Source organism: Schistocerca americana, chromosome 1 (assembly GCF_021461395.2).
Source record: "Schistocerca americana isolate TAMUIC-IGC-003095 chromosome 1, iqSchAmer2.1, whole genome shotgun sequence".
In the NCBI taxonomy this organism is placed as follows: domain Eukaryota; kingdom Metazoa; phylum Arthropoda; class Insecta; order Orthoptera; family Acrididae; genus Schistocerca; species Schistocerca americana.
This window is the reverse complement of record NC_060119.1, coordinates 1,109,902,709-1,109,930,627: the sequence shown is the minus strand read 5'-3', so window position 1 is coordinate 1,109,930,627 and position 27,919 is coordinate 1,109,902,709. Positions and strand designations below refer to the sequence as shown.

The window sequence follows — 27,919 nt, the reverse complement described above, 5'->3', positions numbered from 1 at the left end:
TTACTAAGGGTATAAAAATATCTTGTAACCGCAAAAGGGAAATGTATCTGACAGCAAGAAAGAGTAGTGACCCAGACACTATCAAAAATTATAAAAACTACTGTGTTATATTAAGAAAAGTTATTAAAAAATCCAGGAGTATGTGTATCATGTCTGAAATCAGCAACTCTGATAATAAAATTAAAACAATTTGGAATATTATTAAAAGAGAAACAGGTCAACCAAGAGCAGAGGAAGACAGTATTACCATCAAATTGAATGAAAACTTTACGAACAAAAAGTCAGAAGTTGAAAATATTTTTAATAATCATTTTCTAAATGTTGTGGATATAGTAGGATCCAGGTGTTCATTAGAAGATGCTAGGCTGTTAATGGAAGAGGCCATACCTATGCAATTTGATACAATTGAAATCTCACCCACTTCTACCTCTGAAATTATGAAAATAATAAACATGCTTAAAAGCAAAAACTCACATGGAATTGATGGCATTTCCAGCAAAATACTAAAAGCTTGTTCTCAACAGATAAGTAAGATCCTCAGCCACCTGTGTAATAGCTCTCTGGAACAGGGCATTTTCTCCGATAGACTGAAATATGCTATTGTTATACCTTTGCATAAAAAGGGGGATAGATCTGATGTCAACAATTACCGTCCAATCTCCCTTCTAACAGCTTTATCCAAATTTTTTGAGAAAGTAATGTATTCAAGAGTAGCTTCACATCTCTGTAAAAATGAAGTACTAACAAAATGTCAGTTTGGTTTCCAGAAAGGTATTTCAACAGAAAATGCCATATATGCTTTCACCAGTCACATTTTGAATGATCTGAATAACCGAACACCACCCATTGGGATTTTTTGTGATCTCTCAAAGGCTTTTGATTGTGTAAATCATGAAATTCTGTTAGACAAGCTCAAGTATTGTGGCATGAGTGGGACAGTGCACAAATGGTTTAATTCGTACCTAACTGGAAGAGTGCAGAAAGTTGAAATAAGTAGCTCTCGTAACATGCAAAGATCAGCACATTCCTCAAACTGGGGAACTATCAAGAATGGGGTTCCACAAGGGTCAGTCTTCGGTCCTTTGTTGTTCTTATTATATACTAATGACTTGCCATTCTATATTCATGAAGAGGCAAAGTTAGTTCTCTTTGCTGATGATACAAGTATAGTAATCACACCTGACAAACAAGAATTAACTGATGAAATTGTCAATACTGTCTTTCAGAAAATTACTAAGTGGTTCCTTGTAAACGGACTCTCACTGAATTTTGATAAGACACAGTACATACAGTTCCGTACAGTGAATGGTATGATGCCATTAATAAATATAGACCTTAATCAGAAGCATATAGCTAAGGTAGAATATTCTTAGGTGTGTCCATCGATGAGAGATTAAATTGGAAGAAACACATTGATGATCTGCTGAAACGTTTGAGTTCAGCTACTTATGCAATAAGGGTCATTGCAAATTTTGGTGATAAACATCTTAGTAAATTAGCTTACTACGCCTATTTTCACTCATTGCTTTCATATGGCATCATATTTTGGGGTAATTCATCACTGAGGAATAAAGTATTTATTGCACAAAAGCGTGTAATCAGAATAATAGCTGGAGTCCACCCAAGATCATCCTGCAGACATTTATTTAAGGATCTAGGGATATTCACAGCAGCTTCTCAGTATATATACTCTCTTATGAAATTTGTTATTAACAACCAAACCCAATTCAAAAGTAATAGCAGTGTGCATAACTACAATACTAGGAGAAAGGATGATCTTCACTATTCAAGATTAAATCTAACTTTGGCACAGAAAGGGGTGAATTATACTGGCACTAAAGTCTTTGGTCACTTACCAAATAGTATCAAAAGTCTGACAGATAACCAACAAGTATTTAAGAAGAAATTAAAAGAATTTCTGAATGACAACTCCTTCTACTCCATGGCGGAATTTTTAGATATAAATTAAGAAAGAAAAAAAATATTTAAAAAAATAAAAAAAATAAAGTAAAAACACAAAAAAATAAAAAAGTTGTTATATTAACTTAAGTTAATATTCGACTCGTTCCACATCATTACGAAATATCGTATTCATGATCCATGGAACTAGTATTAATCTAATCTAATCTCTAATCTAATCTAGTGGTGTCTGATGGTACTATCTCCAAGACGGGTATTTCCGCTGCAATTTATTCTCGCGATATAATATATAGTTAGTTTACCACGATATCTTACGTTAGTTAGACATTTAATTTTTCATTAATTTCCTTTACTGTTTGCAGAAATTTGAAGTAAATCAACCAAGAACTTTGAAACAGACCGTCAAGTACATTTCGAGCTGGCTGCTGCACACCATCAACAGTTTATTTCATATAACATCCAAGGTCTCCAACCATCCTCTTATTTGACAAAATTGCATTAATCAGAAAAGTTCCAGTAAACATGAGTCCGCAAACGAACTGTTTGCGAGATGATTGCGAATGTGGTTACGACTCGGCAGTAACTTCAGTTATCAGATATTGTCTTACAAGGAGGCCACACGGCAATCAGATTTTTGTGTTTCTTATATTTATGGCACGTGGACTTTAGAACTCAAATATCACTGTCCCAAAACAGTTCGATGAAACTCTCAAAAATTCTCGAGAAAATCGAATTTGAAGTTTTCCAAGTGTTTTTTTTTTTTTTTTCTTCATACCCTGAAGGGAGGTCGAATCCCTTCGACGGGCAATGTGGCTCTTCGGCAGACTGCTTGTTTGCCATGTAGGAATCCTGCGTTCGATTCCTGGTAGATGCAAATTTGTAAAGAAAGGGGCATATTCTATGAGCAATCAAATGGCTCTGAGCACTATGGGACTTAACATCTGAGGTCATCAGTCCCCTAGAACTTAGAACTACTTAAACCTAACTAACCTAAGGACATCACACACATCCATCCCCGAGGCAGGATTCGAACCTGCGACCGTAGCTGTCCCGCGGTTCTGGACTGAAGCGGCTAGAACCGCACGGCCACCCCGGCCGGCTATCAGCAATCCTGTCATGTATAAAACAAATAAAGACTTTTAAAAATCAGTAGCTCTAGAGACTGGGAATCCATGAATCGCTGGTTCGAGTCTCTTTCTGTAATTTTATAGTCGTTTTTTCAATTAATTTCTAATACAAACGTCATTTAAATATAAAATTCATCAAAATAATGCTAATTAACATATGTCATTGTTATTTTCAGGAGAAATGCACGTCTCCTTACAGATTGCACACCAAACTCCAGTTTGTATTGCAAATATGAATTTTTAGTTACCAAAATTTAAAAAAAAAGCTTTTTCTGGCCATTCGTTGCTGTTGTGTAGTCTGATTGAACGAAAAAGAAAGGAGAGAGAAAGCACAGGTTTCTTATATGAATGGGAATTGGATATACGTCCTGATCTACTTCCCCCCTCTCCCCCCCCCCCCCCCCCCCCCCGTCTCTGACAATCTCCTTCTCCCCCTCTCTCTGTCCGTCTCTTCCTCCTTCCCTCTTTCTCTGTACACCACCCTGTCTCTGTTCATCTTCTCTTCCGCTCTCTCTCCCTGTCACCTCCTCCCCCACCTCTTTCCTCCTGTATCTGTCCATCGCCTTCTCCTCTCTCCTGTCTTTCTATGGCAATCAGCTCCTTCCCCCTTTCCATGTCCATCTTCTCCCCCCCCCCCCTCTCTCCAATTCCTCCTGCTCCTTCTCTCTGTCCATCTCGTCCTTTCCGCTTTTTATGTGGATTTCTCCGCACTGTTCTGTCCATCACCTCCCCCCCCCCCCCTCCTCTCTCTCTGACCTGGCGCCTTGTTAATTCTTACTGCAAATTCAGATTCTGTAGCAGTATTCTAATCATAAGTCGATAAGCCATAAATCCTGAATACAACTTTTCTGTTTGCTAATGGCTTTTCAGTAATATACCGGGTGATCAAAAAGTCAGTATAAATTTGAAAACTGAATAAATCACGGAATAATCTAGATAGAGAGATACAAATTGACACACATGCTTGGAATGACATGAGGGTTTATTAGATTCAAAAATATACAAAAGTTCAAAAATGTCCGATGGATGGCGCTTTATCTGATCAGAATAGCAATAATTAGCATAACAAGGTAAGACAAAGCAAAGATGATGTTCTTTACAGGAAATGCTCAATATGTCCACCATCATTCCTGAACAATAGCTGTAGTCGAGGAATAATGTTGTGAACAGCACTGTAAATCATGTCCGGAGCTATGGTGAGGCATTGGCGTCGGATGTTGTCTTTCAGCATCCCTAGATATGTCGGTCGATCACGATACACTTGCGACTTCAGGTAACCCCAAAGCCAATAATCGCACGGACTGAGGTCTGGGGACCTGGGAGGCCAAGCATGACGAAAGTGGCGGCTGAGCACACGACCATCACCAAACGACGCGCGCAAAAGATATTTCACGCGTCTAGCAATATGGGGTGCAGCGCCATCCTGCATAAACATCGTACGTTCCAGCAGGTGTTTATCAGCCAGGCTGGGGATGATGCGATTCTGTAACATATCGGCGTATCTCTCACCTGTCACGGTTACAGTTACTGACGTTTTGCTGTCCAGCGCCATCTGTCGGACATTTTGTGAACTTTTTTTTGGTTCTAATAAAACCCCATGTCATTCCAAGCTTGTGTGTCAATTTTTACCTCTCTATCTACATTATTCCGTAGTTTATTAAGTTTTCAAATTTATACTGACTTTTTGATCACCCTGTATTTGAGGTAACTCTGTAATTATTAAGACGTCTGTAGTACAGCTTCCGGAGGAAAGGAGACGGGGAAGCTTTCCCTTCCTCTCCTCATTCCCTACCCCACCTGCTCCGGACGCCCGTGGTAGCAGAGAGAAACCGCTCAGTGCAGATAGGCCGATGTGGGGGCGGAGAAGCCCTTAGAGTTGCATCAGCTAATCGAGCACGCGAGGACGCGACGACGCAGTGTGTGCGTGTGTGTAGTGGGGGACAGGGGGGGGGGGGGGGGCGGAGGATTAAAAGGCGAGCCTCAGGCTTGGGGGGCAGCGCCTGATCCACGTGGCTGGAATGGTCAGCAACGACCTAGTGCCCGTTTCTGACAAACCATTCCACGTCTAACCTCCAAGGACTGACGAGTGGTACTCTTACGGTTGAGCCCCTTCCTTGTTCTACTCGTGAATGGTACGTGCGAACGACTGTCTGTGAGACTCCATAAGAGCTCAAATTTCTGTGAATCCCACTAGAGACGACAAATGTGTCCTGAGAGAGTCAGCAATTGTACTGGTATTGAACACAATTCTCATTCATTTTTTCATTCTCAGTTGCACATTTTAAATTACATGACACGTTTCGATCATTCTTCATCATTCAGATTCAAGTCGCCGCGTAGCAATCCGTCATTTCTGTTCAGAACCTCATATCACAGTACGCAACAGACAAGACGGTTTGCTGACGCAACTACAGTACTGGCCATTAAAAATGCTACACCAAGAAGAAATGCAGTTGATAAACGGGTATTCATTGGACAAATATATTATTCTACAAATGATATGTGATTACATTTTTACACAATTTGGATGCATAGATCCTGAGAAATCAGTACCCATAACAACCACCTCTGGCCGTAATAACGGCCTTGATACGCCTGGGCATTGAGTCAAACAGAGCATGGATGGCGTTTACAGGTACAGCAGCCCATGCAGCTTCAACACGATACCACAGTTCATCAAGAGTAGTGACTGGCGTATTGTGACGAGCCAGTTGCTCGGCCACCATTGACCAGACGTTTTCAATTGGTGAGAGATCTGTAGAATGTGCTGGCCAGGGCACCAGTCGAACATTTTCTGTATCCAGAAAGGCCCGTTCAGGACCTGCAACATGCGGTCGTGCATTATCCTGCTGAAATGTAGGGTTTCGCAGGTATCGAATGAAGGGTAGAGCCACGGGTCGTAACACATCTGAAATGTAACGTCCACTGTTCAAAGTGCCGTCAATGCGAACAAGAGGTGACCGTGACGTGTAACCAATGGCACCCCATACCTCCACGCCGGGTGATACGCCAGTATGGCGATGACGAGTACGCGCTTCCAATGTGCGTTTACTGCGATGTCGCCAAACACGGATGCGACCGTCATGATGCTGTAAACAGAACCTGGATGCATCCGAAAAAATAACGTTTTGCCATTCGTGCACCCACGTTCGTCGTTTAGTACACCATCGCAGGCGCTTCTGTCTGTGATGCAGCGTCAAGGGTAACCGCAGCCATGGTCTCCGAGCTGACAGTCCATGCTGCTGCAAACGTCATCGAACTGTTCGTGTAGATGGTTGTTGCCTTGCAAACGTCCCCATCTCTTGAATCAGGGATCGAGACGTGACTGCTCGATCCGTTACAGCCGTGCGGATAAGATGCCTGTCATCTCGACTGCTAGTGATACGAGGCCATTGGGATCTAGCACGGCGTTCCATATTACCCTCCTGAACCCACCGATTCCATGTTCTGCTAACAGTCATTGGATCTCGACCAACGCGAGCAGCAATGTCGCGATATGATAAACCGCAATTGCGATAGGCTACAATCCGATCTTTATCAAAGCCGGAAACGTGATGGTACGCATTTTTCGTCCTTACACGAGGCATCACAACAACGTTTCACCAGGCAACGCCGGTCAACTGCTGTTTGTGTATGAGAAATCGGTTGGAAACTTTCCTCATGTCAGAACGTTGTAGGTGTCGCCACCGGCGCCAACCTTGTGTGAATGCTCTGAAAAGCTAATCGTTTGCATATCACAGCATCTTCTTCCTGTCGATTAAATTTCGCGTCTGTACCACGTCACCTTCGTGGTGTAGCAATTTTAATGGCCAGTAGTGTATATAGATCTGTAGATTATCCAGAGTGATCGAAAGCGTCAAGTAATTAAATACGTCCACCTGAGACTGAAAAAAATTAGAACTGTTTCTTTGATTCCCTCGTCATGGTCATTTCGTGAGATATATTTGGAGGAAGTAATAACAGACTTCAATTTTCTTAGAATTTTTTCCACTCGTTGGTTGATCCGGCCCGTTACGACTTCATCTCAGCGTAGCGCCTACAACCATGGTCCTTAATTATTTGTTGGATGTATTCCAGTCTATGCCTTAACCTTCACTTTTGACCCTCTACAGCTCCCTAAAGGTAGCATGGCAATTATTCCTTGACGCTGGTTTTCAGGCGTCGGTCTGTGGCAATGTGCACTTTGCCAAACTCGTTTATGTCGGTGGATTTCCACGCGGGCGGCACGTATCGTCGCTACAATGATTCCGTTTTGGTCTCTGCTATCCTATAGTAAGTGTTTTACTGTCGGGAGCCACAGCCAGAAATGTAGTAAAAGAAAATTCTGTTCTCCACTTTGATTGTTATACGTAGTTATTCACATCACTACCAACTAATTTCCGCTGTTTGCCATTTTCTGGTATCCACTGTGTGTGAGTGTATGCAAATATGCTTCTGTAGCTTTACTGTGAAGCCGCTGTCGTAGTAGATACGAGGGGGAGCAATGTTCTAAATTTATCAACACTTTATAATAATGTTGCCCTAGACTCAGATGTACGCAAAAATAAAAATTCATACTGTATCTCGCCGAACATTGCTCACCTTTGTAGCCTTGAAGCATCCGAGTTTGTATTCCACCTCTAATGACTTCGTCTTCGACAGGACGTCATAGCTCGCTCTCCCTTCCTTACACTAGGTAAGTCCTCTCCTAACCCAATCTGCACACAAAAACCAGTGCAAATGAGAAAAATAATTGCACCTATCATGTCAAATGTGTAATAAGTGCAATAACTCGGTATTTTTCGTCCCTTTTCATGCGAGCAACTACGACGTACCTAGCGTCAAAATCGCATATACGCTAATGGTACGAAGTCAGCATTCCAAACATCCTGACACATTAAATTGCGTACTGGACAAGGATAGAAAGTGGCAGAAACGTATACTGAGGACGGGCAAGATATCTCAGTCGATAGGAGCATTATGTACGAAAGGAATGGTTCTGGGATCGTGCCTTAGTGCAGGGCAGAGTTTTAATTTGTCAGGAAATTTCGAAACAGTCCAGATTGCGCTGCAGAGAGAGAGTGATTTTTTTCTGAGGCCTCTACTTATACTCCGCCACGACCGAGCGACTCACAGAGGCCTTTCACCTGTGGTGTGTGACGTCACTGGAGGAATGCGCAGGCACGAAACCACGGTTTGCTTGCGTATGAATCAGCCGCTCGTCCGTGGCATACTTCTGGGAGACGGCGCTTACGCGGCGCTGGTGAAGAGTTCCGTTAACCTCTGGAGGACCACCACCTGCTGTACAACGGCTTTTCTTGATGATCGGACACTTGATTCGCTGCGCAAGAACGCCAGCTTGAAAAAACGAATTTCTGTCAGAAAGGATGGCTCCTTGTTTTATTTCCTTCAGTCTGTCGTTTGGTGCGGCAGTTCCTCATCTCTGAACACGTTTTGCACACTAACGCCATCATTTATAAACATTCTCACCGCGACCACTACCACCACCACCGTTTATTCTGCTATATACTCCAGTCTTTGCAGTCCACAGCTGTTATTCGCCCATTTACTGCACATTTCAGTTTTAAATTGCAAGGTGACTTAACTTCTCTTGCAGAAGCGTACCGAATTGAAGTTCTTTTTCTGAAATGCACATGCCACGTGCCTCGATTAATGTGGCTTTTTCGAGGCCTGTCGATTCCTATAAAAATACTTACAAGTGTCTAATTTCTGCCGAAAAGACGAAAATAAATTAAATGATCAGCCGAAAATGTAGAGAGAGGTAGGGGGGGGGGGGGGGTGATAGAAAATATGCTGGTACTCGGGTATTTATATTCTATATTTCTATATGTGGTGTGTTTATTTAAGAATCTACACAATACGTTACATATGCAACCATGTGGTACAACACACACAAATGTGTTTAAAGGGGACACTTTGAGAAACATAAGATGAAATTTAACAACTAAATATTAATTCCCAGCCTTTTTATTGCCTGTTTTTAACAATCTGTACTACGCAATTTAAAAACCAGTAACCCAAACCCCTATTCTTTAATCCTTGAGTCCGAAAAATATAAGAAATTAATTTATAATTATTCACAAGACTGACCTTTATCGTCATAGTAAGCAACAAATACAAAAAGAAACTGGCAAAAAGTAAACAATCAATTATTTTGTGGAGGTGGTTTCACTTTGGAAAACAATTTTATCGTAGTAAGCGACTAATACAAGAAGAAATTGGCAAAAAATAAAAAACCAATTGTTTTAAGGAGGTGGATTCATTCTGGAACCACTGGGGCATAAATTCTTTAACCACTCATCATATCACGAGATATTTTTTAAAGCAAATTCGCACTTTTGCTGGACACGATCCCACATCTCGAAACCTCCATAAACTCATAATGCCTAAAACAAATTACATTCCTAAAGACAAGAAAAATGGACCTAAAATGTAGTAAATTTATATCGAAACCACATACTCCTCCAGTGGTTTCACTTCGAGCCTGCTGATACAAGCAGCAGTACAAACTCAAATTCACGTACAATACCTTTCGACACACGTACTTTCAGGGTAAACGATCTCTTCAATATGATCACTATAAAAAAAGCCACATGTTACAATCTTCTAGCACCATCTCCGCGCCTACTGTTACTTTGAAAGCTGTAAGTGAATGCTACAATTTACTACATTCGTAGGAGTACCTCAGAGTATCACCAGATGTGTCTGTCTGGCAAGAGGCACTGATAGTTCAAAACAAAAATTAATAAAATGGTTAAAGTATCGAGCTCCCCTGGATGAATTATATTTAAAATTTATGGGAAGTCGCAAAGTGCTCTTATTCTCAGACGTTACATGAAAATAATCCCAATAATTTCCGCACCTTGACTACGCTGCCTTAAGACCTACTCATAGTTCCTAACTTTGATACTTGTCTCGTAGTGTTACAATTTTAACGTAAGGTTGTACTTCTTAATAAGCAGATTATGGCAGCATTTTAAGTGAAGTTTTTGTTGCCTCTTCGAGGCAGTCAGACAGGCTAGCTGCAAATCGGAAATTGTGTTTGGAGGATCATTACAGCCGTTTGATAATGCAGTGACGAAAGTCGTGGGATACCACCTAACATCGTGTCGGACCTCCTGTTGCCTGGCGTAGTGCAGCAGCCCGACGTGGAAATCCCCTGCACAAATATTGAGCCATACTGCCGCTATTGCCGTCCATAATTGCGAAAGTATTGTAGGCGCAGGATTTTGTGCATAAACTGACCTGTGGATTATGTTCGCATCTATGTCAGATGGGCTTAACGTCGAGCTATCTTGGCAGCCAAATCATTCGCTCGAATTGTCCAGAATGTTCTACAAGCCGATCGCGAACAATTGTGGCTCGGTGACATGGCGCATTGTCATCTATAACATGAAGTCCATGAATGGCTGCAATGGTCTCCAAGTAGCCGAACACAACCATTTCTAGTGAATGATCGGTTCACTTGGACCGGAAGACCAGTCTATGCCCCGTATAAACACAGCCCATACCATTATGGAGCCACCACCGGCTTGCACAGCGCCTTGTTGACAACTTCGTGGGGTCGGCGCCACATTCGAACCCCAGCATCAGCTCTTACCAACTGAAATGGGACCAATCTGGACAGGCCACAGTTTTCCAGTAGTCTGGAGTGCAACCGATATGGCCACGAGCCCAGGAGAGGCACTGCAGGCGATGTCGTGCTGTTATCAAAGACACTTGCGTCAGTGGTCTATTGCCATAGCCCATTAACTCCAGACTTCGCCTCACTGCCCTAACGGATTCGTTTCACATTGATTTCTACGGCTATTTCACACAGTGTTGCTTGTGTGTTAGTACCAACAACTCTAGGCAAACTTCACTGCTGTCGACCGTTAAGTGAAGGCCGTCGGCCGCTGCGCTGCCTCTGGTGAGATGTAATGCCAGAAATGTGGTATTGTCGGCTCACTCTGCACACTGTGGATCTCTGAACACTGAATCCCCTACCGATTTCCGAAATGGATTGTCCCATGTGTCTGTCTCCAACTACCATACCACGTTCGAAGTCTGTTAATTCCCGTCGTGTTGGCATTATCACATTGGAAACATTTTCACATAAATCTCCCGAGTAGATGTGGCAACTCGAAAGTGCACTGCGCTTTTACCCTGTGTCCGCGATACTACCGCCATCTGTATATACGCATATCTCTGTCCCATGAATTTTGCCACGTCAATGTGGCTGGCTGCAATTTTCTTTCTCGCTGGTACTTCTGAAAGCAGCTGAGGCGTTCTCTATCGCGGACAAAATGAAGTACTGCAGTGGTGTCCCGGCCCGGCAGCTCGTGGCAGCCCCTATTCCTGTGCGAAGTGTGTGTGTGTGTGTGTGTGTGTGTGTGTGTGGTGGCGGCAGAACGTGTGAGTGTGTGTGTCCCGTGCCCAGGGCCCGCGCGAAGCGAAGCGACGCCGGAAGCCCCGCGGGAGCGGCCGCCGCGGAATACCAAGCAACGAGCCGGCAGCCCCCCCAGCGGCCAGCGGAGGCGGCCACGACTCAGTGCCAGCCGGGACCCCGCGCCGCGAGTGCCCGTACTCTTCACTCTCTGGAGGCCGCGAAACGCCGGCTGCCGTCCGACGGCGGCGACACCTACGAACTCCACACGACAAGTGGCAGAGTGCCAAGTTCAGTGACTCACCGCCCAGGGATGTGCATTTAATAGCCTACAACGGCCGCTACCGAATGTTGCAAGCAGAGTGAAAAAAATAGTGCCTGTCAAGTTATACTTATAAATTCTTCTGTTCTCATCGTCAGGAGGTACTAGTGCTGCGGAAGTTACCTTAAACTAGCCATACTTAAGTGTGCTTCCTTCTGAGGATTCACGTAATGAGGCTGGCGGAACTAAATTTGAGAATGAGTTGACGATATACAATTTTTTTTTTAGTCATTGGCACAGCTTTTATCAGTGTGGTCACATACTCTAGTCAAGGACGTGTTTAACGGGATTCTGACCTGAAACACCACCGTAAAGAAATGCTAGACACTCCGACTATCCTAGACACGTGACCGCGTGCTGTGGTGTGGACATTCCTGAGTTATACCTTTCACCCCTGACGTAATCACGAAGCTTGTGAGCGGGACGCGATTTCGACGATTTGCGTCGCCTCTCGCTAGTAATTAACGCGCAAATCTGTGTTGAGCATAGTTTCCACAGCGAGTGGCGAATGCAGTGACTTACCATTCAGCAACGCGCTGGGCGAGGAACGATCGCTTAGTGTGTGTGCTTAGAACAATATTTAATACCTTCCGCCGAAGACTCTTTGCTGCAAAATGTTGTAAATAGAACGAGAAAAGCTGCACTTGTGTTCGTATAGACACTGAATTAGTCATTTCTCTTCCATGGATTTACGTATTCCTGTCGCATGCACTACGTACTGTTACGGACAATTTAGTCATCGTAAAATGTCCATACTTTAATGAGTTCCCACCTATAGATTTACATACTCTGGTCGTAGCATCGAAATTTGTGAATGATGTGGTAGTAAAACAACTTTGCTTTAATAATTGTCATCTCACGTGTTACCTTCCCCGTCCACGGACAGGAGTAAAACATTCTGTATCTCAAACACTTCGTTCCTGATGCCAATTATCGAACGCATTTCAGCTGATTGCATGACAAGGACAAATCTGTGTATCTTTCTCCAGTGACGTAATTATCAGGTCGTGCGCGAGACGTGATTTTCGCCAGTAGAACTGTTCAATTAGGCTATAGTCGCCGAGTGGCTCTCAGATAAGTCCGCAAACACATTTATTTGTTGCTGATGCCAAGCGTGTAAGAGGCACGTGAGTTGGTGCCGTAATGTGGAGGGATCTGTGTACCGTTCTCCAGTGACGTAATCACGAGCTCCTACGGGCTACACGCGATTTCGAATATTTGTCGCGCCTCTCGACAGTAATTAACGCACGACTGCGGTTCCATCAGCGCAGAGAATAAGAGGTTAATTAGGAACGAGGGAGTGACGTACAGGCGCGAGTGTGTGTGTGTGTGTGTGTGTGTGTGTGTGTGTGTGTGTGTGTGTGTTACGCAAGAGAGGTGGTGCAGGTGCTGTGCATGCGTTAGCAGCTGGGACAACACTGGCATGACACCGAGGAAGCTGAGGCGACGTTGCTGAACAGTTCACCCTCAAGAAGGTGATTAAGTGTGTTCTGAATTCTGCCTATTGTGAGACTCGTACGCGACTACTTGTGAAAGTTGATGGAAAAGCATGTTTTAAAATCCGGTGTTAGTGACTATATCGAAGATACCGTGCTGTTGAACTGCTGAGCCAAAGATTAACAAGCCCGCGAGCGATTGGAACTTGGAGAACCATGATTTTACAAATGTGAAACTTTCAGTGTGAAACATCGCTAGGTCCAGTGTTGGCTAGTAGTGGGCAAAGGCGGTAGAAACAAGTCTCTGGAGGTCCTCTGGTACTGGCGGCGTTATTGTGCATGCGCGGCGAGATGATGCGAGTGTCGACGCATCACTCAGTCAACTGAGGCACGCAAGCGTGACGGAAGCAGGTGCTCGTGTCCGTCATGTGCGGCGTGTCCTTGAGGATCGCCCCTCGCAGCTGAAGGAGGTGTGCGCAGCTGGGAGGAGCAGCAGCCGCAGACTGCAGCGATGCTCAAGTTCTGCCGTCGCGACTACTCGGTCAGTGTGCTTTATTATACGCTTTGCTGCGCTGCGCGGGCTCACTTTCCTCAGAGAACGGCCGGCTGACGCAGGCACAGCAGCAGGTGCGGCCAAGACAAGGCGAGGAGGGCTTCCTGCCGCCAGCAACGGAATTCTCTGGGGCCGCACCTGCTGCCTGCCGCCTACCGCTTCCTTCCCTTGTACCGCCCACTCACGCGCTTCTGTGCACCCTGACTGCTCGGCCTGTCGACCCTGTGCTCCTCCCCTTCACCTGCTCACATGTCTAGGCACTGTAACACTTAGACACAAATGATATACAGGGTGTTACAAAAAGGTACGACCAAACTTTCAGGAAACATTCCTCACACACAAAGAAAGAAAATATGTTATGTGGACATGTACCCGGAAACGCTTACTTTCCATGTTAGAGCTCATTTCATTACTTCTCTTCAAATCACATTAATCATGGAATGGAAACACACAGCAACAGAACGTACCAGCGTGACTTCAAACACTTTGTTACAGAAAATGTTCAAAATGTCCTCAGTTAGCGAGGATATATGCATCCACCCTCCGTCGCATGGAATCCCTGATGCGCTGATGCAGCCCTGGAGAATGGCGTATTGTATCACAGCCGTCCACAATACGAGCACGTAGAGTCTCTACATTTGGTACCGGGATTGCGTAGACAAGAGCTTTCAAATGCCCCCATAAATGAAAGTCAAGTGGGTTGAGGTCAGGAGAGCGTGGAGACCATGGAATTGGTCCGCCTCTACCAATCCATCGGTCACCGAATCCGTTGTTGTGGAGCGTACGAACACTTCGACTGAAATGTGCAGGAGCTCCATCGTGCATGAACCACATGTTGTGTCTTACTTGTAAAGGCACATGTTCTAGCAGCACAGGTAGAGTATCCCGTATGAAATCATGATAATGTGCTCCATTGAGCGAAGGTGGAAGAACATGGGGCCCAATCAAGACATCACCAACAATGCCTGCCCAAACGTTCACAGAAAATCTGTGTTGATGACGTGATTGCACAATTGCGTGCGGATTCTCGTCAGCCCACACATGTTGATTGTGAAAATTTATAATTTGATCACGTTGGAATGTAGCCTCATCCGTAAAGAGAACATTTGGACTGAAATGATGGTTGACACATTGTTGGATGAACCATTCGCAGAAGTGTACCCGTGGAGGCCAATCACCTGCTGATAGTACCTGCACAAGCTGTACATGGTAAGGAAACAACTGATTCTCCCGTAGCACTCTCCATACAGTGACGTGGTCAACGTTACCTTGTACAGCAGCAACTTCTCTGACGCTGACATTAGGGTTGTCGTCAACTGCACGAAGAATTGCCTCGTCCATTGCAGGTGTCCACGTCGTTCTAGGTCTTCCCCGGCCGTGAGTCATAAGCTGGAATGTTCCGTGCTCCCTAAGACGCCAATCAATTGCTTCGAACGTCTTCCTGTTGGAACACCTTCGTTCTTGAAATCTGTCTCGATACAAACGTACCGCGCCACGGCTATTGCCCCGTGCTAATCCATACATCAAATGGGCATCTGCCAACTCCGCATTTGTAAACATTGCACTGACTGCAAAAACCACGTTCGTGATGAACACTAACCTGTTGATGCTACGTACTGATGTGCTTGATGTTAGTACTGCAGAGCAATGATTCGCATGTCAACACAAGCACCGAAGTCAACATTACCTTCCTTCATTTGGGCCAACTGGCGGTAAATCGAGGAAGTACAGTACATACTGACGAAACTAAAATGAGCTCTAGCATGGAAATTAAGCGTTTCCGGACACATGTCCACGTAACATCTTTTCTTTATTTGTGTGTGAGGAATGTTTCCTGAAACTTTGGCCGTACCTTTTTGTAACACCCTGTAGAATTGGAAGGGAAATCGGCATTGGCCGTATTTTGTTGTTTTATTGTCAGTAAAATCGATTTTCGGTCACTTAGTGACCATCCTCAGTGCTAGAAGTTAAAAATTTTCACATAACGATCAGAGAGTATAAAACCGAAAATCACGACTACACCTGCGTATGAACATAATAGTTGGTAGGAACATACCTGTAATATACAATTAAAATTGGTAGGCACTGGTATCAAGCTATAACCACAAACTTAGACCGATCAGATAAACTGAGACCGCTGTTTACATGCACCTGTGCAGCAGATCTCGGTGTGACAAAGCTTGGAACGCCCTCTATGTGACATGTGTCACGTGAACACTTAATATTACTGGTTTTGCAAGATATTAACACAAAAATACCTCTTGTGCATTTGTGACTCATTAAGTAATTCAAATTTAAACTGTACATAAAAAACATAGCAGACAAAGGGGGAAGGAAACATCTAAAATACACTGGCGTGTTGTTTTTTGAAAAACTAACTTACAAAACATTAAACAGATCGATAATAAGTTGTCAGAGTGCAGGACAAGTAAAAGAGAAAAAGAAAAGGAAAAAGAATAATATATGAATAACATGAAATGGACAGTTTTTTAAAAAACATAGTACCCACCATCTGGCGTGAGAAGTTAGAAGTACAACGTTAGTGATTTACGTAAACTGTTATGTTACGACTAAGGAGTCAAATATATAAAAATAGTAATAGTACGAAAATGCCATTACGCAATAATTAAAATGCCGTGAAACACAATACTCATTATAAAAAAAGTTTTGAAGGTGTAGACAAACAATTTTGTTATGATATGATGATGTACATCTCATTTGTCCCTTTGGACAAGCGAACATCATTATAACAATGGTTATATGGTTCCGCATAAGCACTGGGTCAGAACCCATACATACATGACATCAAACATACACGGTTACTTAATGTAAAACATAGCACGCACAATTTGGCGTGGGAAGTTTGAAGTATATCGTTCTTGATTTACGTAAAGCATTACGTTAAAACTGAGGAGTCAAATATATAAGAAATAGTAATAGTACGAAAAATGCCACTAAGTAACAATTCAAATGCCGTGAAACAATATTCATTACAACAACAAAAAAATTTTGAGGGTGTAGACTAACAATTTTGTTATTTAACGACGCGATGATGTACATATCATTCGTCCCATTTGGACAAGCTAACATTTTTTATAACACTGGTTGAACACTTCCACATCAGCACTGGGTCAGAACCCACACATACATTCACAGGTTGATAAAACAGTAATAGAACTGCCAAGCAACCGGTTTTGAATACCAATAAATACAAATGATATAGCTTGGACATAACGTCATTATAGGGAAAGCAACCTCTCGGTCAGCCGACAAATAGTGAAATCCATTTGTAGACATCTTGTCATGTCCTAAGAAGGGATAGAGGGAAGACAAGGGGTTACAGCTCATCTGCAGTTCCCGACCTGTTAGGAGCAATTGCAGAAAACGAACTTCCATTGAAGGCAAGATGCTTGCTTCGATGAGCGCCAAACACTGTCACTTTGTATCTGCAAGAGACGCGGGTTTTGGGACACGATAGGACGCTCACAGCAGGAGATTCAAGGAACTCATTAACCGTTCTATGTATGACCTTATCTTTTGTACATTTACATACCCTTAGTCCGCCCGGTTAGCCGTGCCGTCTAACGCACGGCTTTCCAGAGCGGGAAGGAGCGCCTGGTCCCTGATAAGAATCCGCCCAGCGGATTTGTGGATGGTTCTTGGGCGGTTTTCCATCTGCCTCGGCGAATGCGGGCTGGTTCCCCTTATTCCGCCTCAGCTACACTGTGTCGGCGATTGCTGCGCGAACCAGTTCTCCACGTACTTGTACACCACCATTACTCTGCCACGCAAACATAGGGATTACAGTCGTCTGGTGTGAGACGTTCCCTGGGGGGTCCACCGGAGGCCGAACCGCACAATAACCCTGGATTCGGTGTAGGGTGGCGGAGGGGTGAAGTGGTCTGCGGTAGTCGTCGTGGGGTTGTGGACCACTGCGGCTACGGCGGGGACGGAGCCTCTCCGTCGTTTCTATGTCCCCGGTTAACATACAACACAATACTGATCCTTTGTCCAATGGACCGTTTGGGTCTAATATGACATTTTAAATGAAAAAAAAGTATTTGATGGGTGTGATCACCCACCTATGTTTTCTTTTAAGGCTTATCAGTATAATATAAGACAGCTGAGATCATTTTACCAGTTTTATTAAGTTAAAAACACTACATGTTTAATCCTGAATAATTTTCTTTGAATAAACTGCAACGTGAAACTGAAACGTAAGCCACCAATATTATTTATCACAAACTGTTCACGAATTGGTAATTATGATATCGACAAAGAACCAATCATTCAACAGGAAAGCATCACACTAATTTTTACAGTTGTTGCACCACACTGCTATTTTCCTTGCCCATATGTTTTGTGGACTAACTGCACATTGTCTTTGTTTTTTCTGTCCTTTGAAGCTAAATACAACGAACAGTTCCTCTTCCGATGGCCCAACGTGGTGTTGTTATTGCTACTGCTGTTTTGCGTTTGAGTGACAGTAATGAACTTCACCATATCCAGGTATATGGATTTCTGTAGAAAAGAATGAGATCTTCTGGCCATAAACGGTTGGATCAACTTCACTGAAAGTTCCTTCGTGGAAAGTGTCCACTTGTACCAAAACTCATGGTGCTATGTGGGATGATGTGTTAAGTAAAGAATAAAGGCATTTAGAGTGCATACGTCTATTATGTTGCACCGGAGAGCCATGAGCAGCGTTTAGTTTGTCTTTTGCGTGTATATTTGTGCAGAAGCTGATCTACAAAATTCACACCATCCTTCGCCTGTTTATAAAATTTCACGATCTCAGGCTTTGGTCGTTTATAGAGCATGATACATGGTATTTATGAACAGAGCAAACGTGTTTTTCTTTTGCGAAAAGCTAACTGCTATCATTTCTTACGTAAATGTAAATAGACTTGACGTTACCTGTCTTCTACTATTTGGCTTCATCTCTTTTAGAATTCTTGTTTCATTTGTCCTCAACAGTTAAGTTTTTACCCCAAAGGGTGTAGTGCAAATGGTGTACTTGCAAAAAAATTATCTACAGTAACATTTCTCGCTGTACTTGCAATATTGCCTGCAAGGCTCTTCACTGTGGTAAAGCCCAAATCTTTTTCACTGTGTAGCAAACTCCCAGAACATTTCTGTACTGCGTCATGTACTCGCAACCATCTACTTCAGTACTTTACTTTCATACACAAAACAGGTGTATGCTTTCTGGCAGCTAAACGGAGTTGTTAGTTGTAACAATGTATTTTCTGAAATCCAACAACACATATGTGTGTCAATTATGTATTCTCAGAATTCTAAAAAACTGTAATTGAATACACCCAAACAAATACAATGACGCTACGACATAATCACAGCGTCCATCGAACCTAGGTTGTGTAAATGTGTGGTATAAAGAAGAAAACAGGGCCACTTAAAACTAATGATACAGATTTCTAACAGTAACTTTAATGTGTTATCGAATATTGCAAGTGAGCACAAATGATGAGCAGGAGCTCAGTTTTAATGATTTCATACAGCAATGAAATGTGAAAACTCTCGCTGTGTCCATTGGACCCAGGACATGCATATTGGGGTTAACGCAGTCAGACTGACTGTTACACTGAAAGTTAATCCTGAACATTAGAAAAAGCAAATAACGCAGCTGGTTGCACAACAGAAATCAGTTTTTGTGTCCGTTAGATGACAGGTAACAGAAAAAAGCAAACACTAGAAATATTGTAAAGTGCAAACTTCGAGAGCAGCACTCCACGTGACAAAAAAACCAGGCTTGTCAGACTTAACCGAGGTTGTCCACGAGCGACACGAAGTTGGCACCCCAGCGGTCAGACTGAGAACTCTCTTGAATTTAAGAATCATATTTTTAAAGGATTGTGGAGGGGCCCACTATTTCTATCTATAGTGCGGCCGCCATTCCACTGGCACTTTACAATCATCGGTCAGTCTGACGTTGAGCTCTCCACTTGCCTGATGCCTCTGGCCAACCACGTTTAGATCATTTCCCTCCTCCTACTTCGTAGGTCAGGATGTTTCTTGACTGTACATTTTCAAGCTCCAAGTTCAGCTGAAAACTACATGTCACCGCCCTGTTTATTATGGGTAGCATCAACAGTGTCTTACGTCACTTGGCCTCGCCCTGAGCCCTCTCGTGAATGGGGACCGCTATCCTAGAGGCTTTACCTATCTCATTTTAACCTGTGGTAACCCACTGACGTTTCAGTTCCAAGGGCAAGAATCCAGCTTGCTGTCTTTGCTAAGACGTGCCTGTTTGATTAGATTAGATCAGACTAGATCAGTACTTGTTCCATAGATCACGAATGCGACACTTCGTAATGATGTGGAACGTGTCAGGTTAATAAAAGGTGTCTCTACAAGATATTACATTACGCAAAGTATTACATGACACTTAACTTTTTCAGGGGCGGGGGGTGGGGAAATTACCCACTTAGTATATCCAAAAATTCATCTAATGAGTAGAAGCAGTTGCCATTCAGAAATTCTTTTAATTTCCTTTTAAATGCTATATGGCTATCTGTCAGACTTCTGATGCTATTAGGTAAGTGACCAAAGACTTTTGTGGCAGCATAATTTACCCCCTTCTGAGCCAAAGTTAGATTTAACCTTGAGTAGTGAAGATCATCCTTTCTCCTAGTGTTATAGCCATGTACACTGCTATTACTTCTGAATTCACTCGGATTGTTAATAACAAATTTCATAAGTGAATATATATATATTGTGAGGCTACAGTGAAGATCCCTAGCTCTTTAAGGGTATATGGAACGCCCTGTGCTTACAATGTTAAATTGAGCTGAAAGTTAGGAACATTTTCTCATTTGTTATTTGGACGATACTCTTGATTTTTTCACAGAACGCAGAGATATGTTCTGCTTTTATGCTGAATTATTAATTTTGAAAAAAATAATGTATAGTTTTTCAGATATTTTATTTTTTATAAATGTTAAAAAAAGTTATACATTTTAACAAGTATTTTAAAATTTACATCCATTAATACAAAATAATTCCACATATCTTTTAATTCAGATATATTAGAAGGTCTTAAGGAACAACTACAGAAAATTTCATCTTTCTACTGTAAATAGGCCCTGAGAAAATGTACCTTGTACACAAAAAATTTTAGTTACGGGAAATTAGCTTCAAAGTTTTTACTTCAGTACAAGCCTGCTCCATAGCTTGGATCATCAGAATCGTCCAACAGCTTCCTCTTGATGGCTCTGCTATGCTGTGTAGCCATCTTTGAATATACTTTTATGGCATTATCTGAAGGCCTGAGCCGTTCCTTGTCCAAAGAAAACATAGCTGCGGCAGTTCGTAGTCCTACACAGAGCCCCAACTTCTGCAGAACTTTGCACTTTGTTATATTGCCCTGATTCAATGATGAAACAGCATCATAAACGCGAAAGTGAAGTGTGTTTATACCCACAAACACAGTTTTAGGTAGTCTATTCCATATCACATGGTTCACACACTCATTTGGATTTTGAGTCCGGCCATGAAGACATTTCTTTAGTAGACTAATATCTGCGAGGTCTCGGAATATTGGTTTAATTTCATCCATTATGGCAGGTGACAGGTGATGAGGGTGATTGTATTGTTTCTTAGTTACTTTGCCTTGCACCAACTATCGTCTCCTTTTGGACATAGCCCATGTTGGGGATTCTCATTGTTTGAAGGTGTATGAAAAAATTGAGCCCAGACTGCTCTTCTCATTAATTCTGCATCTGCTGTATTCTGTCTTATTGATAGACCATAGCACATCTGAATATGATCTATTGTAGCATCTGTCAGTCTATTTTTCCATCTAAAGTTTTTCCATCGCTCAATTTCTTGTCTTTCGTTCTAGCTTTGAGCCGTCGAAGTCTTGATCCCATCCTTTTCTGAACATGACCAACGAACTCCAGTTTGGAAATTTTCGCATCGTTACCATAGGGTCCCAGTTCCTCAATTTCTTTGAAAGCCTTTGAGTCACCATCTCCAAGATAATTTATGTATCTAACGTTGTACCATTTTACTGAGCATTGATAAATACTTCTTACACCAGCAACTTCCATACCACCACTTGACCCACAGTAATTTGCCAAACACTCCTCTTCATGTTTAGTTTTCATTTTCTCCTTGCATCTGCAATGCTTGGAAAGTATTGCCACATCAACTACCTTACCAGTTTCCACACTTGTAGCTGTTACTACACCATTCAGAGATGTGTGGCCTCTCTTCTGCCAGCTTCCATCAAAAGCTATGAACAAGTCTCTGCTATTATTATTTTCAACAACTGCTTTCTCAACAGCATCTTTCACATTTTCCTGTGCCACATCTTCTACAGCAGAACCTATTGCAATTATGTGTTTGTTAAATTTTGAAGGTCGAGGAGGGAGGTTCATCACACCACACAACATGGCACCGGCAGCCCTGCCCTTTCCTATACACAGTAATCCATAAACCAGTCTAATGTTTATATCGTATATAGCAGTAACATGTGAAGAATTGAAGAAATTAACACTGTGTTTGCAATAACTGCACATCAACTCTAATTCACAAGCAAGTCCACATGTAAGTTTGTTTTCAATGAAACACCACATTTTCCGCATTGTTTGCAGCACACATTGTTCTCCAAAACGTCTGATAATAAAAAGATGTTAATTAACTCATATTTTGTAGTCCCAGCATTTAGTTTCTTGTATTCTTCTTCAATTCCAGCTAGTTTTCTTCTTGAAGCACTTTCCGGTGTAGTGGCAGCAGCATCACTCAATGTATCACTACCAGTGTTGAGGTTAGTCGCTACTGGGACATCAGATACTGATGAAGATGAATCAGACGAATTTTTAGTACCTTTACTTTCTTGCACCAATGTACACGCTTTATAAATACCTTCAGACTAGGTCTTGGCATGTTGAAGGAAAGAAAACTCAATGACTTCTCCACCTACGACTTTCACAACAATGACATGGATGTACTCACAAAGGAAACAATACAAATGGTGCAGAATCTATTGTCAACTGTCTAGCAGTGTAGCCAACAGAAAAGCTAACTCTCTTGTGCTCAATTGTATCTCTGGCAAGGCTGTCTATATACAAGGTGCGGAACGTCGTGTGTCGAAATTATTTTTTAAAAAATATTTAAAATAGTTCTATTCACGTCATCCAAATATTTTATACATGGTATTAAACGGGAGAGTCTAAATTTTTCGAAAATGCATTTACCCAAAAATCGATTTTTTCATCGAAAAACTCATTCCGTATACCCTTAAATAAGTGTCTGCAGGATGTACTTGGATGAGCTCCAGCAATTATTCTGATCACACGCTTTTGTGCAATGAACACTCTTTTACTCAATGATGAGTTACCCCAGAATATGATACCATACGAAAGCAGAGAGTGAAAATAGGCGTGGTAAGCTAATTTACTGAGCTGTATATCGCCAAAATTTGCAGTGACCTTAATAGCATAAGCAGCTGAACTCAAACTTTTCAGCAGACCTTGAGTGTGTTTTTTCCAGTTCAGCCCCTCATCTATGCATACACATAGAAATTTTGAATATTCTACCTTAGCTACCGATTTCTGATCGAAGTCTATATTTATTAATGGTGTAATTCCATTTACTGTGTGGAACTGTATATACCGTGTTTTGTCAAAGTTTAATGAGAGCCCGTTTGCAGAGAACGACTTAATGATTTTCTGCAAAACATCGTTACAATTTCATCAGTTAATTCTTGTCTGTTGGGTGTGATAGCTATACTTGTATCATCGGCAAAAAGTACCAGCTTTGCATCTTCATGAATACAGAATGGCAAGTCATTAATATATATTAAGAACAGCAGAGGACCCAAGACCCAACCTTGTGGCACCCCATTCTTGATTGTTCCCCAGTTTGAGAAATCATCAGTTTTTTGCATATTATGTGAACTGCTTATTTCAACTTTCTGCACTCTTCCAGTTAGGTATGATTTAAACCATTTGAGCGCTGTCCCAATCATACCACAGAACTTGAGCTTATCTAGAAGTATTCCATGATTTACACAATCAAAAGCCTTTGATAGATCACAAAAAATCCCAACAGGTGACTTCCGGTTACTCAGAGCATTTAATATTTCATTAGTGAAAGTATATATAGCATTTTCCGTTGAAAAACTTTTCTGGAAAGCAAAGTGACATTTTGTTAAAGCTTTATTTTTACAAAGGTGTGAAGCTACTTTACAATACATTACTTTTTCAAGATATTTTGGATAAGGCAGTCAGAAGAGGGATTGGGCGGTAGTTGTTGACACCAGACGTATCCCCTTTTCTATTCAGTGGTTTAACAATGGCATACTTCGGTCTATCTGGGAAAATACCCTGCTTCAGAGAGCTATTACATATGTGGCTAAGAATACCACTTATTCCTTGGGAACAAGATTTTATTATTCTGCTGAAAATGCCATCAATTCCATGTGAGCTTTTATTCTTGAGAGAGTATTATCTTCCTAATTTCAGAAGGAGAGGTGTGTGGAATTTCAATTGTATCAAATGGTGTGGGTAAGGCCTCTTCCATTAACTGCCTTGCTTCATCTAACGAACATTTAGATCCTATTTTTTCTACAACATTTAAAAAATGATTATTCAAAATGTTTTTGACTTCCGGCTTGTTGCTTGTCAAGTTTCCAATCACTTTGATGGTAATGCCGTCATCCTGTACTCTTGGTTGCCCTGTCTCCCTTGTAATAATATTCCAAATTGTTTTGACTTTGTTATCAGAGGTATTAATCTCAAACATGATGCACATGCTTCTGGACCTTTTAATAACCTTTCTTGATGTAGCACAGTAGTTCTTATAATATTTGGCTCTTTCTGGATCATTACTCTTTCTTGTTGTTAGATACAGTCTCCTTTCGTGGTTACAAGATTTTTTTATTCCTTTAGTAAGCCATGTTTTTTGTATGGTTTCTTGTAATTAGATTTAACTACTTTCTTGGGGAAACAGTTTTCAAATTGTCTTACAAATGTATCATGAAATAAATTATATTTTAATTAGCATCGGGTTCCTTGTACACCTCATCCCAGTCTAACTGCTGAAGATTTTCCCCGAAATTTCTAATTGTTGAGTCATTGTGATCATCTTCTGCTATGACGCCTTACAACAGCATCTAGGTGGTTGATGGAGTTAACAGTTAATTCTATTAAGTCAAACTTCTCCTCTGCGATAGCTCACCAGAGCACCTGCAATTCGGAGTGCTCTAGCCATACTGTTTACCTCCGCTAACGTAAAGGCTAACACATTTGCCTGCTCTCTACGTTGTGTGTCTGATTTTCGGTCTCCTGACCTCGTTGGACTCTAATATCCTTACACTTAACAGTGTTCAAGTCGTCGTCAGTATATAATAAACTTCTGAAATACTTTTCAATTCATCTTTATGTAAACCGTAACATTTTCAGTAAATGTTTCTTTATTACAAGGGTTGCCCCGAAAGTAATGCACTGCATTTTTTTTCTTCAACAATTCTTTATTGAAGATAATGAGAATTACACACACGAAAGAATGGTGTTTTATCTTCACACCATATTTTTGCACATGATCTCCATCCCGTTCTACGGCCTTCCTCCAGCGCGGAACTAGGCCATATATGCCCTGTCGGTAACAGTCCTTATCCTTTAATGGCCAGAAGCAAGTGAAAGCTCGCTTCAACATGTCAGGTGCGAAAGCTTGAAATGGTCTCCCCGACCGCCGCAAATCTTGGTACTCCGTCGAATCGCCTTCTGATGACGTCACCTTCCGCGCCCAATGACTAACTGTACTTCTGTCGACAGCAGACGCTCCATAGACTTTGCACAAGCATTTGTGAATATTCCCCACCCTTTCTTCCTCTGCACTGATAAATTCAATGACGGCAGTTGCTTGTAACGTACATCACCTACAGACGCCATTTTGAAACTGTTCTGCAGCTACTTTATCTGTCGGAAGTGACGAAAACTTGGCGCGCTCATTCAGGAGACTTCAAATAATACGTACGAAATGTTTCGCATTCGTAGCATTGTTTTCGGCTGAGGAAAGAAATGCGGTGCATTACTTTCGGGGCAACCGTCGTTCTGTGATGAAATCTTAAGCCGCGATTTGTTGCATCGATACAGGGGGTGGACAACAGAACGCAACACCAAAAACACGTTACTGTACCTGTTACGGTGTAGGAAAACCGCTGGAATTCGAAATAGCTTCCAGTCGTCTCGGAATCGAAACGTGCATTGTGTAGTTCTGCGTTTACGTACCGTACCGTGAAAATGGAGATTTGAAAGCAATCTGATCTTCAAACTTTATTTCCAAACTTTACGTTTCCGGACATGGGTTCCTTACCAGATTTTATTTACAACTCATTTCTATAACCCCTAGAAGTCTGTAACAGGAACTGTGAAACGTCCTGTATATCAGTTACGTAAAAATACGTTGGTCCTCACAATAAACCTCTCTACAACCAGCGGTTTCTAACATACTATCCTTATCTTGACGAATTCGGTGTCTGTACCGGACTAACCAGAGTCATAAAACATGAGCGTTTTGTGTAAAAACCAGACATTATGGGTAGAAATGGATGTAGTTTCTTACAAAAGCCTAACAAAACATTTCAGATGTTTTCCTGAGGAATCGTTACATCCTGCCAAACTGATATTTCCTCTTCTCCAGTGGACGCAGTGGCTTCTATCATATGCTGCTTCTAAATTTCAACGTGCTCTTCAGCATTACTGAATTCTGATCGGATTCTGTATCTGCACCTGGGTGCGTCATACAATCTAATGATTTTGGATTCTGTCTCACCATGACGACATCTAGTTGGAACTTCTTATATACGGCAGTAATTTTGTTCCCATGTCACACATCTGTATTTAACAGCGCCATTTAGCAATATTATCTTCGAAATAGTGTACGCATTATCTTGCGCGGAAATTCTCGGACCAATAGTATGTGTGGTCTGGTATACCATAATTGTTTCTTTTTTTCTTATTGCTGTATGGCTTCTGTCATAGTCGCTTTCCATATTCAACGCTGCAGTACTTGCAGTCGAGCCCAAATATGGTTTCCAACACAAGCGTCCAAGAACTCGGATGACATCGCTACTAGCAATAAATACTGCTTGTTGTCTGGCGATAATATGCTAATGACGTCGTAAACAGTCTTAAAATTGCGGATATTGCCCATATCTTGATTGAATTTAAAGTTCTTGTTGACAAACTGCTTAATTGTGAGTGTGGGGGAGGGGGGGAGGGGGAGGGGAGGGGGGGGGGACACATACAGAGAGAGAGAGAGAGAGAGAGAGAGAGAGAGAGAGAGAGAGAGAGGAGAGTAGATCCATGAAAAATGAATAAGAGTACAGCCATTCAATTTTCCAGCCGGTTTTTGTTATGGAAGAATTTAGCTCGTAAAATCATGACTCGTAATGTTACTGGGAGAAAGATTTTCTGCCGTATCTGTTTCAGTCAGCTGGGAATTCACTTTAGAAACATGTCGGTGTTAAGATGAACTCACCTGCAAAACGTGTCTATCACTTTGCAGCCGAATATGCGCTTTTTCGAATGTTACTGACAAATTAAATGCATATACCGGAGTTTGACTACCACCTGAGTTCTCCTACCACGACCCACAGCTTCACTTCCTCTCCTACATTAGATTATTCTCACTCATAATTGTAGGTTATTCTCTCTCATCATTTTGTTACTTTTTATGCTAATACCTCTTTCCCGTTAATTTTTGTATGATAAACACGGATGTTTACACGGTTGTTGTTGTTGTTGTTGTGGTCTTCAGTCCTGAGACTGGTTTGATGCAGCTCTCCATGCTAATCTATCCTGTGCAAGCTTCTTCATCTCCCAGTACCTACTGCAACCTACATCCTTCTGAATCTGCTTAGTATATTCTTCTCTTGGTCTCCCTCTACGATTTTTACCCTCCACGCTGCCCTCCAATACAAAATTTGTGATCCCTTGATGCCTCAGGACATGTCCTACCAACCGATCCCTTCTTCTAGTCAAGTTGTGCCACAAACTTCTCTTCTCCCCAGTCCTATTCAATACCTCCTCATTAGTTACGTGATCTGCCCATCTAATCTTCAGCATTCTTCTGTAGCACCACATTTCAAAAGGTTCTATTCTCTTCTTGTCCAAACTATTTATTGTCCATGTTTCACTTCCATACATGGCTACACTCCATACAAATACT

The 27,919-nt window shown here is 42.1% G+C and overlaps 1 protein-coding gene across 6 annotated transcripts in view; it reads left to right on the top strand.

Moving 5' to 3' along the window:
* LOC124618523 (sorbin and SH3 domain-containing protein 1) overlaps window positions 1-27,919 on the top strand; it is a 935,475-nt gene that overhangs the window by 20,974 nt on the left and 886,582 nt on the right. For 5 of the 6 annotated variants that reach the window (XM_047145360.1, XM_047145359.1, XM_047145358.1 and 2 more), the window contains exon 1: window positions 13,667-13,711. The exons of the other annotated variant lie outside the window; for it this stretch is intronic. In XM_047145360.1, coding sequence (XP_047001316.1) covers window positions 13,682-13,711 — 30 coding nt within the window. In that variant the 5' untranslated portion in view covers window positions 13,667-13,681. Of the gene's footprint in view, window positions 1-13,666; window positions 13,712-27,919 lie in introns of those variants that run through there. 6 annotated transcript variants of the gene reach the window in all.